The 10,120-nt window shown below is 63.7% G+C and overlaps 2 protein-coding genes across 5 annotated transcripts in view; both read right to left on the bottom strand.

The window, feature by feature from the left end:
- Nucleotides 1-2,152: 2,152 nt before the first annotated feature.
- FOXJ1 (forkhead box J1) lies at nucleotides 2,153-5,159 on the bottom strand. The gene is made up of 2 exons (XM_054593038.1): nucleotides 4,662-5,159; nucleotides 2,153-2,920 (listed from the first exon to the last, which is right to left on the bottom strand). The coding sequence occupies exons 1-2, from the start codon at nucleotides 5,157-5,159 to the stop codon at nucleotides 2,153-2,155; spliced, it is 1,266 nt and encodes a 421-aa protein (XP_054449013.1).
- A 1,997-nt stretch (nucleotides 5,160-7,156) lies between these two features.
- Nucleotides 7,157-10,120, bottom strand: part of RNF157 (ring finger protein 157) — a 65,213-nt gene continuing 62,249 nt past the window's right edge. For 2 of the 4 annotated variants that reach the window (XM_054593190.1, XM_054593192.1), the window contains one exon: nucleotides 7,157-9,945. In XM_054593190.1, coding sequence (XP_054449165.1) covers nucleotides 9,824-9,945 — 122 coding nt within the window. In that variant the 3' untranslated portion in view covers nucleotides 7,157-9,823. The remainder of the gene's footprint in view (nucleotides 9,946-10,120) is intronic. The other 2 variants (XM_054593191.1, XM_054593193.1) reach the window with 1 other exon arrangement.

Here is a 10,120-nt window from a genome sequence, read left to right as displayed (position 1 = left end):
TAGCGAGTTAGGCTGGTGCATGGCGAGGGAAGGGAAGGAGGGTTTGCTTGGGCTGAGGGGAGAGTCAGAGAGAGGCAGTGGGAAGCGGGTAGGCTGGCTTCCGGCTCAGTGAGGCCCCAACCCCACCAGTCCTGCAGTGTGTGTGCCCTTCTGAAATATTTGGAATAATTAGCAAGTGAAAGCAGCAAGTTAGCCAGCGGAATGCCAGGCTGGCCCAGAGCCAGGCTTGACTGAAGGGAAAGAAAGAGGCTGGGGGGGGGACGGGGTCCGTGGAGGCCGAGCAGGACTGTGTGGGACAGTGCCCGTTTGTGCCAGTGTGTGTGGGGGATCTGCTGGGGGAGGGGCTGAGCACCCCCAGGGGCGCGTGGAGAGGTGGATTCCAGACAAAGCTGGGGGGAGGGGACCGAGAGGTGCCACCGTGTGTTGCACAATCACATGCTCTGTGCCTCACACTCCCCATCAGAACCCCAGCAGGTGGCTGCCTCACGGAGCAGACCTGCCCGCCTGCGTGGGGAAGCAGGGTCTGGGCCCTCAAGTTCCCTGGTGGCCTTCCTCCTGCTCCGGCCTGCGGTGGGCCGGGGGGAAGGCGCTAGGCTGCTGAACACGTGCCAGGGAGGGACGTGGGGGCCTTGGGCTGGGGCCCTCTGACCTCACACCGTCCGCTCCAGGAGAGAACCAGGGAGGGAGGTGCTGGAGGCCAGCCCGGGCCGGGGGCAGCAGATCCAGGCAGGCAAGCCCAGGCAGGCCCGCGTGGCAGGGGACGCCTGAGCGGAGCCCTGGGCGGGCTCGGCCTTTGTGGGTCCCCAGGGCCGGGGAGGGGGCTGTGCCTCCTTTCTCGCACCCCCAGGGGCTGTGGGCGCAGTTCTCCCCACTGCGCAGATGGAGGCGCTGAGGCCTGCGCTGCGGGCATCCCCTGTCCCCGCAACCCGCTGCCCGAGGCTGCTTCTCCCTCCCTCCCTCTCTACCTGGGGACGCAGAGGTTGCGGGGAGTTCACCGACAGTGGGGAGTTCTGTCTTCAGGCCTTCGGTGACCCCCCCAACTCCCTCCCGGTCATTCCCCCTCGGCATCAAAGACAAGGCCCCTCCCCTCAAAAACTTGCCTTCCCCTTTACCCAAAGAGAGTTGCAAGCAGGTTCGTTTTTCAGGTTTTTAAAAATTTTATTTTCAAAAAATTTTTATTGTAAATAATTTTCCATGAAAAAGGTTAAATTGCCCCATGGGGCACGAGGATGGATTTGGGACGCAGCCTGGGGTGCTGGGGTGGAGCAGGGCGCTCCCTCCCACGGTGCAGGCAGGGGCACTGGGAGATCCCCACCCCTTCCTGGCCGGTTGTTGGGAAGGCTGGACGTCCCTCCCTGTTAAAGCTCAGCTATATACTACTCGCACTACGTTAGTCTGCCTGTCCCCGCCCCCCGCAGCTTGGCTGCCCCTGCCCCCGTCTCCCAGAACCCCAACTCCTTGCTGACCTCAGCCTCCCGTTGGGGTCAAAAATTAGGGATTTCTACCCTCTGCCCTGCCTCCACCCCCCACTTCGAGACGGGGCCAGGAGAAGACCCCAGACGCCTTAGAAAATCTCCCTGCCCCCTCCAGCACCTGGACCTCATTTCGGTCTCCTTCTCTGCCCCCTCCTCCCGTCTGCTGCTCGCCTCAGCCCCAGCCCCAGGGAGGCTTTGCCCAGAGAGCCCTCCAGGGGGTTAATTTGCAGTCACCTAATTAGCATTTGTTGTACCTGGGAACTTTCTCTGGATAGAGACCTGGGGAGGAAAGTGGGAGAGGGAGAATCTTTGACGCTGAGGTGCTCAGGGACGGCCCTGTCCTCTTGCTCCCCAGCCTGTCCAGGGCCCCTCCAGGTCACAGCTGTCACCGTGTGGGGCTCTTTAGCCGGTCCCTGGGGCAGGGAGATGAGGGTCGATGAAACACTGTGTACATGCGGGGCTGGGAGGGGAGGCAGCAGTTCTGGTCCTGAGCCCGTTTTCAGCCCCCTGGGCTGGAGGCTGAGGGCAGCCTGGGCTGGGGGACACATGGCCTCTTGGGGCCAACCTCGGGGACTGGGCCCAGCCCCCGCCTGGGCAGTCGGGGTCCATGGGCCTGTGGGGGGGCGGTCTGGTCCCTGCATGGGGCGCTGTCCAGAGGTGGGGCGGGGCCTGGCATCTTACAAGAAGGCGCCCACACTGGCCCAGTCCTGCAGGTCGGCAGCAAGAGTAGCGTCCCCAGCCTCAAAGAGGGGCTCTGGGGGCAGGCAGCCACTGCCACTCTCGTCCCAGGGGTGCTGCAGGAAGGACGTGGCCAGGAAGGTCTCGTCGAAGTCCAGGCTGTCGGCAGCCTGCTCCACGGAAGGCCCCCAGGTGGTGGGGCAGTCGATGTGGTGGCCGTGGACAGTGAGGTCCACGTCCCCGTGTGAGGCGGGGCTCAGCGGCGGGCTCAGCTCCAGGGCCTCCAGCGTGCCCAGCTCCCCGCCCAGAGCGCTGGCATCGAAGACGGCCTCCCAGTCAAAGTTGCCTTTGAGGGGTTCCAGCTCGCCCTGCTCCTCCTGGGTCAGCAGCAAGGTGCTGGGAGGCCGCGCGACCTTGGCCACCCGCTTGGGCAGCGGCTGTTTGCGCTTGTGCCCGAGCCTGCCCTCGCCCGCACCCCAGCCCGCCTCCCCGGTGGCCTCCTCGAACTCCCGCAGCAGCTGCTGGGCCTCGGTGTTCACGGTCAGCGGCCCGGCCCATGGGGCGGTGCTGGGCTTCTGGGTGGACTCGCGGGCAAATGCTGGGTGGATGTGGACCGGGGTCAGCCGCCGCTTCTTGAAGGCCCCGCTCAGCAGGCGCTCGGCGTACTGGGGGTCGATGCGCCAGAAGCCCCCCTTGCCGGGCTCATCCTTCTCCCGAGGCACTTTGATGAAGCACTTGTTCAGGGACAGGTTGTGGCGGATGGAATTCTGGGCACAGGGAGGAAGGAGAGACAGAGGACTGGGTGAGTGGGAAGGACGGGTCGGTGACGTGGTGGCTAGTGCTCCTGCCTGTCCTCCTGCCATCTTTTCTCTGATGGGGGAAGGGGGACAGAGGCTCTGGGACACCAGCCACAGGGCACGGGGAGCCAGGAGTGCTGTCGGGGGCTTTTGTTCCCTGTTGCTGGGATATCTGCCTGCTCAGTCATCCGAGCCCCGAGCCACAGGGTGGCTCTCAGTGCCACCCTGTCCTGCCCTCCCTCCCTTACCCCACCGCTTGCAGCCTCTGGCCAAACGCCTCAGCTCCCCCAGGGCCTGGCTGGCCATCTCCCTCCGCCAGGGCCTGGCCGGCCCTCCCTGTGTGTGGAGTGAGTGAGGGGGTTGGGGTGGGTGGCACTGGGCGATGGAGGCTGTGAGGGTGCGCGCGCGCGCACGCAAGCGCGCCTGCCCGGGGTGTGTGTAGGGATGAAGTGTGGTGCGCGCTGATGACTTCCCTTGTTTATTGAACCAGCTGCTGGCCCCGGCTCTGGCCACCCCCCATCCCCTCCCCAGGCTGCTTGGCTTCCGTTGATTATTACCCGGCAAAGAGCATAGTGCTCATTCCTGGGGCCCATTTCCCGCAGCCCAAGCATCTTAGCGTGGGGGCGGTGGGGGGCTTTCTCACCAAGGCTGCAGGTGGCATTGCCCCAGTCAGGGCCCAAGCCAGTGCAGAATAGCTCGGGACTGTTGTGCTGTGCGGCCTGCTGCCTGCGGGCGCCCCAGGGGAGAGCCTGGGCATCCTCAGGGCCTCTGCGCCCAACTAGCCCTGGGCCTGAAGGGAGAGGACTCTCAGGGCAATGTCTGATCACCACCCTGTCTGTCTCGTTCATTCCTAGGGGCGTAGTCTTATTCGAACCCCAAAGGGGCCGGGGGCCAGGGACCTGGCCAGCAGGCAGATGGGTGGGTAGTGCCCCTTGGCAAGGCTGGGATGTTTACGTGGCGGCCTGGCCCCTTGGCTGCTCTGTGCCAGATCCCGGAGACTTGGAACGTGAAGCCCAAGCTGGAGGCCGAGCCCCTGTGGAAAGCACCTGGCTCAGGTAATTGTCCCCCCTGGGAGGTTGACTGAGAAGAGGAAAAGGATTAGAAGCAGAAAACTGGGGAGGGGCTGGAGTGGGGGCTGGGACAGCAGCTTCAGGAGGGCCCCGTACCCACTCCGCTGAGACGCAGCTGGCCTTCACAGCCCGCAGCGCCCCCCGCCCCCCCCAGCCGCAACTGGGCAGGATGCGGAGCACGGCAGGGGGCACGGATCCAACTGTCACCTCTCCGTCAGGTCCTGACAAACTGCCCTTGGGCAGGGCAGTGTCTAGGAATTTTAAGGCTTGGGACAAAAATGAGTCCCTCAGTTTGTCACCTTCAGTGGGGAGGCTGTGTCCAGGGCAAGGTCTGGCCCTAGTCTTTGGACTGAGCCTCTTGGATGGGCAACAAGTGCTTGCCCCTTGAACCTCAGCATCCTCACCCCTAAAGCCCTCTGAACACCCTTCCTCCTCGCTCTCCGAAGTCAAATGAGGGGCATTTCTAAGCACCCGGCTCCCTGGAGGTCCTTCCTCGATGGCCTTCATCCCCTGGGGCCCTGGGTGCACTGCGCCTGCCTATTTGACCTGCGGATCTGAGACCTGAAGTGAGTGGAGTCCTGCAAGAGTGGAGAGGGAGGGAGAAGTTTGGGAGGCACTGCCGCAACCCACACCTCCCCTACCTGCCAGGTGGGATCAGCATGGCGGAAGTAGCAAAAGTTGTCCGTGATCCATTTATAGATGGCCGACAGGGTGATCTTGGTGGCCTTGCTGGCCTGCATAGCCATGCAGATGAGGGTGGCATAGGAGTAGGGCGGCTTCACGTTCGGGTTGGTGGCGTAGTCCACATCGTCGGGGGGCGGAGCCTGGAGCCCGGAGGGCGAGCTCCCCGACGTGCACGACGACGTGGGCTTGCCTGGCGTGTGTGGCTGCCCCAGGCAGGCTGGGTCCGCCGCCAGGGGGGACCCTGGCGCGGCCGAGCCTGGCACCTGGCGGTAGCCATGGGGGTCGGCGCCCCCCGGGGGCAGCGCGGGGGCCTTGGCGTTGAGAATGGAGAATTCCTGCAGCCACTGCAGGCTGGTCAGGCTGTCATCCAGGGCGTCGGGCTCCTCCAGGCCGCCCTCTGGCCCGGCCCCCTCCGCCGCCCCTGCTCCTGAGAGGCGAAGCCAGGTTTCCGCCATGTCTGCGGGGACCCTCCGAGGGGGCGGTCAACATCCACGGCCGAGCCGAGGGTGGCCCACCGCGCTCTCTGGCCTCTCGCTCCCGCGGCGCCAGCTACACAGCCTCCCGGACGCGCGCTTCCATTCTGTGCCGCGAGCCGCCTCCTCCGAATACGAATGGGGGGCCTGCGGGCAGCACGGCAGGAGCTGAGGGCTCTTCGCCCACCTCCAAGGGGAGGGATTGTGCCGGGGTAGGGGGCTCCTCTAAAATCGTCCCCGCAGCTGGGAGGGTCTTTTAGTGCCGAGGTCTGGGGGACAGAAGCAGGGCCCTGAGGCCAGACCCCAGCAGGGTCGCCTCGCTCTTCTTTTCCGCTGCGAGACTGGACGGGAGATTTATTAGCCAAATCAGGGAAGAGGGCAGGAGCACCCAAGGCTATTCCCTTCTCCCCACGGCGGGGCAATCAGATGCCCCCGCCCTGCGACACCTGGAAAAGGGGCGAGGGGGCCAGGGAGGGCAGGTCGACGGGGTGGGGGACCGGGGAGTTCATCTGATTTTCGAAAAGGGGTATTAAGATGGAAGGCCACGGGGAAGGAGGGGAGTAGGACATACTGTGATGCGGGGCGAGAGATGAGGTACCCCCAAACTCCGGAGATGTCAGTTCCCAGCCCACCACTTCCGTCGGGACGGATGGGAGGTGGGCTGGCACCAACGCTCTCCCTTCCCGCGCCCCACAGCCCGCCCAGTACCTTACCTGGCTCAGAGCGCAGCCCGGGCCAAAGGAAGGTTCTGGAAGAAGTTACCCTCACCCCCCGCGGCTCTCTGCCCCCGGCTGGAGGTCCTCGCCAGCACCCCTCGTCGCGCCCCAGCCCGACGGTGCCTCTCTGAGCTTCCGCGGCCCGGGGAACGGCGTTAAGTAGCGGCTCCAAAGGCTTCTCCGGCTGCCATGGCGACGCTCCGCCCCTATAAACAGCTTTCGCTTCTGCCATTGGCCATCACGTTTCCAAGGTGACCGCGGGCCCCGACTGCTCTCTCAGGCGGTAACTCTCTTCGAACTCCCTCCTTTTGCGTCCCTCTCCCGCGCCACCCAGCCCCCTACCCGCCAACGCGGCGGGGCCGCCCGCATTCCCGCCCGCGGGCCGCGCGCAAGGCTCGGAGAAGCGCGCGGCTCGCCGCTCCCGCCGGGGCTCGGCCGCGCAGGGGAGCCGTTCGCCCTTGGAGCCGCACTCCCGCCACGCCCCCTTCCTGTCCGGGCGGCTGCGAGGCCTCGATGGCCCCTGGGGTGCAGCCCCGGGCGCGGGCAGAGCCGAGAGCGGGGTGTCATTCTCCTCTGGGCTGCGAGGGGCACTTGCTCCCGTTGTGCGGCCGCCGCTCTCCCCTATCCCGGGCGTCGGCCTGCCTCTCTGATGCCACCTGCCGCTCGGGTCCGCTGCAGACGCACCAAGGCGGGCAGGGTAATCCAGTTTCCCGGTAAGCGGCCACCTCCCCACCCCTCCTGACGTTCCAGAGGCTTCTGCGGAAGGGCTCTCCCTCCTCTTCAGAGAGCCGAGGAGGCAGAGCCGGCGGGTGAAACCCAGAAAGGCCACGGACTCGCCCAATTCTCCTGGTGGGGTCATTTGCCGCATTCATTTCACCAAGCCTTCAGTCACAGGGACTAAGGGTGGAGGGACAGGAGACCGCGGCCCTTCCTCCGCCCGTCCCCTGGCCTCCCTCCTGTCACCAGCTTTCCTGCTCTTCAATTATTGACGAGCTGCAGTGTTGGCAGTTCTCCGGTTTAAGGGCAAGGGTGGGGCCGAGGGCTCCTTACTCAGGCCTCTGTCCAGGAGCTGGAGGCCTCGGGGGGAAGCCTGTGCCCAGGGGAGGGCACCCCAACGCCTGCCCGGGGGCCCGGCCTTCCCTGCCCCTGCCCTCTCCCGCTCCTCCCCTCCTGCATCCTCTGGAGCAGAGGCATTAAAGGCCGCTGGAGCAAGTCAGATGGGAACTTGCACAAATGAGCCCATGCAGTCGATGCGCTGCTTCCCTTGTAAACAGTTTTATTCAGTTTTAGGAGTCATGCAGCAATCCATAAATATTGCATCCTTGATGTCCCCACTGTAGCGTGCCCCCCGAGTGGAACTCCAGGGAGGGAGAGGGGCACACAGTGGCACAACAGTGCACAGACACACTTGCACACGCCAGGTGTGCAGATCCTAAAGCAAAGCGAACAACAAGCGTGCCACGGTCAGGTGGACAGGACACTCGCTCTCTCCAGGTGAGGTGGCTTAAAGTGTACGGGTCCGTGCCCTGGAGATGCTCCCGCGTGGGCATACACTCTGGGATGGAGCTGGGCAGGAGAAGGAACATCAGCTCTGCGGGCAGCCCGGGAGCCCCACCCCACCTGGCGGCCACGGGAGGCCGCAGACCTGAGTGGGGCAGGAAGGAGCTGCCGGCCTCCAGTGAGTCCGTGCCCTGCTCCCATGTGGGAAGCCGGGCCCCATCCATTCTCCCGGGGTCCGCTGCTTACAACGTGATGGTGTCCAGCTGACGGATGGGACAGCAGGGTTGGCAGCTGCCCTGTTCCCTGATCAGGCTGATTGAGGACCAGCCTCTTTGGATGGGACTTTTCTGTTTGCCAAAGATCTAAATGAGAACAAAGAAGCCAGGGTGGGGAACAGGATAGGAAATGTCTGAAAAACAAAGACTGAAGGGCCATTCTGTAACGTAGATGTCTTGGTTATGGAACCAAGGCCTAGAAGAATCTTCCTGGGAGAGGACACAGACCCCCCAGAAAGGGTGAAGATAATGGCTTCCTCTTGGGGTTCCTGGCCACTGGGGCTCCTGTTTACCTGCATCTCCTTCATCTCAGGTAACACCACACCGCGAACACTACCTGCCTGGAGAGGAGGTGGGTGTGTGTCCCACTACCCCAGGCTAAGGGAAGCTCCCCTCCCCTGCTGTTTCTGGAGCTTAAACTTCAAGGAAATCAGGAAGCGGGGTTATTGCTCAGGTTTTAAATGTGAAAGGGGCTAAAGACCACCAGGGGGAGGGAGGACAGGAAGCAGGGCCTGAAGGGCAGAGGCCACTGCAGGAGCTCAGAGAGGGCAACTGAAGACAGAAGCCTGGAGTCTGGCTCCGGTAATGTCGCATCTGTCATCTGTCGGGACAACTGGCCTCCCCTTGGACCAGGGCAGAACGTGAGCCACAACTACTAGGCGGTATGAGGGCCCCCCAACCCCGCCTGGCGGTGCAAGGAAGCCATGTAGAAGGTGCCAAGGATCCCCTGGGGGGCGCTGGCTCTCTTTGAAGCCTTGGGAAGGGCTCTGAGAAGCTCTTCTCAAGTGACGATTCCAAATACTAAGCCATCAGGATGGGGACAGCCTAAGGCTCCACATCTCAGCCTCAGACCCCACTCTGCTTTCCGATCCCGTGCTCCACTGAATAGCCACCTCTTCCGAAAGCCAGCCAACAGAGCATCCACCTGAGGGCTGTGTGGAACCCACGGTGCTGGGGCTCAGAGAAGAGAAACACCCAACAGCATGTGGGCTAGTGCGGCCTCGCTGCGTCAGTCTTCTGCCTGGGTGCCTTAGGCTGGGTTGGGGGGGCACGTGATGGGAACAATACCTTTTAATCTTCAATGAGCCTATGGAGGCAATACCTCCCCTTCTCCTATGAGGCTCAGGAGCATGGGGAGGTGGGGGGGGGCCATGCGGGGTGGGAGGCTCCCAGCTCCCTGCTGGCCACAGCTCAGTGCTCTCCACCACTTCCTTGGGGGCTCCGGGGTACCAGGGGAGGATCACTGCCCCGCCCCCACCCCCGTCTCGTCCTATTTCTCCCACTATGAACAACGAGGGCAGAGATGGGGAAGTCAGGGATAAGAATGCCACCTGCCGGGGCCACGGCGATGGAACAGCTCCTCACACGCGCCCGGCACACGGAGGTGGTCAAATGTGTGGCTTCTGAAATGGTACCATCGGGTGGAGTCCCAGGCCTTCACGAATGCACCTGATCCTAAGAAACCCTCCTGAGGGTGATCATTTAAGCGGGGGGAGTCTGCAATTCAAGGCCCTCTCCCTAAGCAGGTGGACGCATGAGGCCTGGGAGACAAGTTTGCCTGCCAGGAGCAAGGGCCGTTGTTCCATTTGTCCTTTTGGTTGCTACCATCTCTCCTGTCCTTGAGAGCAGCTCCACTGAGGAGGGTGCAATGTGGCTTTCCCCTCTCCCGGGAGTCACCCCCAACCCCCCCCCCCCCAAAGTAGGAGGGTTCAAATTGGTCATGATGTCCCAGAAACCAGAAAATGCCAGACGGTGTCTGTTACGAGCCACGAAGACTCCAAGCCTCTTGGTCGACACCCAAGGAGGAACAAGATGCTCAGGAAACCACCGGCCTGTGGACCTTGGCTCCACCTGAAGATCACGATACAGTGGGGCCGTTCCCGAGTCTCTGCGAAGGACCCCCCGAGCTGCAGCTCATCAAGTGGTTTCGGCCGCGAGGAGAAAGGAGCCTTCCGGTCCGTTCTGAGGGGGGAGGGATCGTGGTTGCGGAAGGAGACGAGGCTGGGGGAAGGAGTGGGCTGATCTCAATGTCTAGCTTCCACGTGGGTGTAAAAGTCTCCGTGTGTCCTGCTGAGGTGGCCCCGGAGGCCATCGGTCCAGGGAGGCCAGGATGGACCGTGGGCACAGGAGGGAGCTCTGGGCGGGGCCGGGGCTCTCAGACGGCCAGGGGACCCCAGACGCAGGGCCTGTTCTCCGCGTCCTCCAGGCTGCTGGACGACAGGCGCCGGCGCTGCGTGTTCCGACAATTGGCAACGTTGTCATCGGGCTGCCAGGTGCCTGGAGAAGAAAGAGGGAGGTTATAGGAGCCAGACCGCTGGCCAGGCCCAGATGGTGTCTCCAGCAGGGCAGCCCGGGAGCTCGGCATGGAAGCTGGCAGGACGCGTGTCACCTGAAACTCCTGTGCTGGCCACAGCGCGAGAGAGCAACGGGAGAAGTGGGCAGGGGCTGCGCC

Source organism: Pteronotus mesoamericanus, unplaced genomic scaffold (assembly GCF_021234165.1).
Source record: "Pteronotus mesoamericanus isolate MK-2021 breed Mesoamerican mustached bat unplaced genomic scaffold, CSHL_Meso_final scaffold_408, whole genome shotgun sequence".
NCBI lineage: Eukaryota > Metazoa > Chordata > Mammalia > Chiroptera > Mormoopidae > Pteronotus > Pteronotus mesoamericanus.
The sequence above is the reverse complement of the archived record's forward strand: the minus strand, read 5'-3'. Positions and strand labels throughout refer to the sequence as shown.

Excerpts from the sequence above, each read along its gene's own strand:
- FOXJ1 (XM_054593038.1), bottom strand. The coding sequence starts at position 5,159 with ATGGCGGAAACCTGGCTTCGCCTCTCAGGAGCAGGGGCGGCGGAGGGG. Across the intron at positions 2,921-4,661 it reads ATGCTGATCCCACCTGGCAG|AATTCCATCCGCCACAACCT; the intron begins GTAGGGGAGGTG and ends CCCTGTGCCCAG.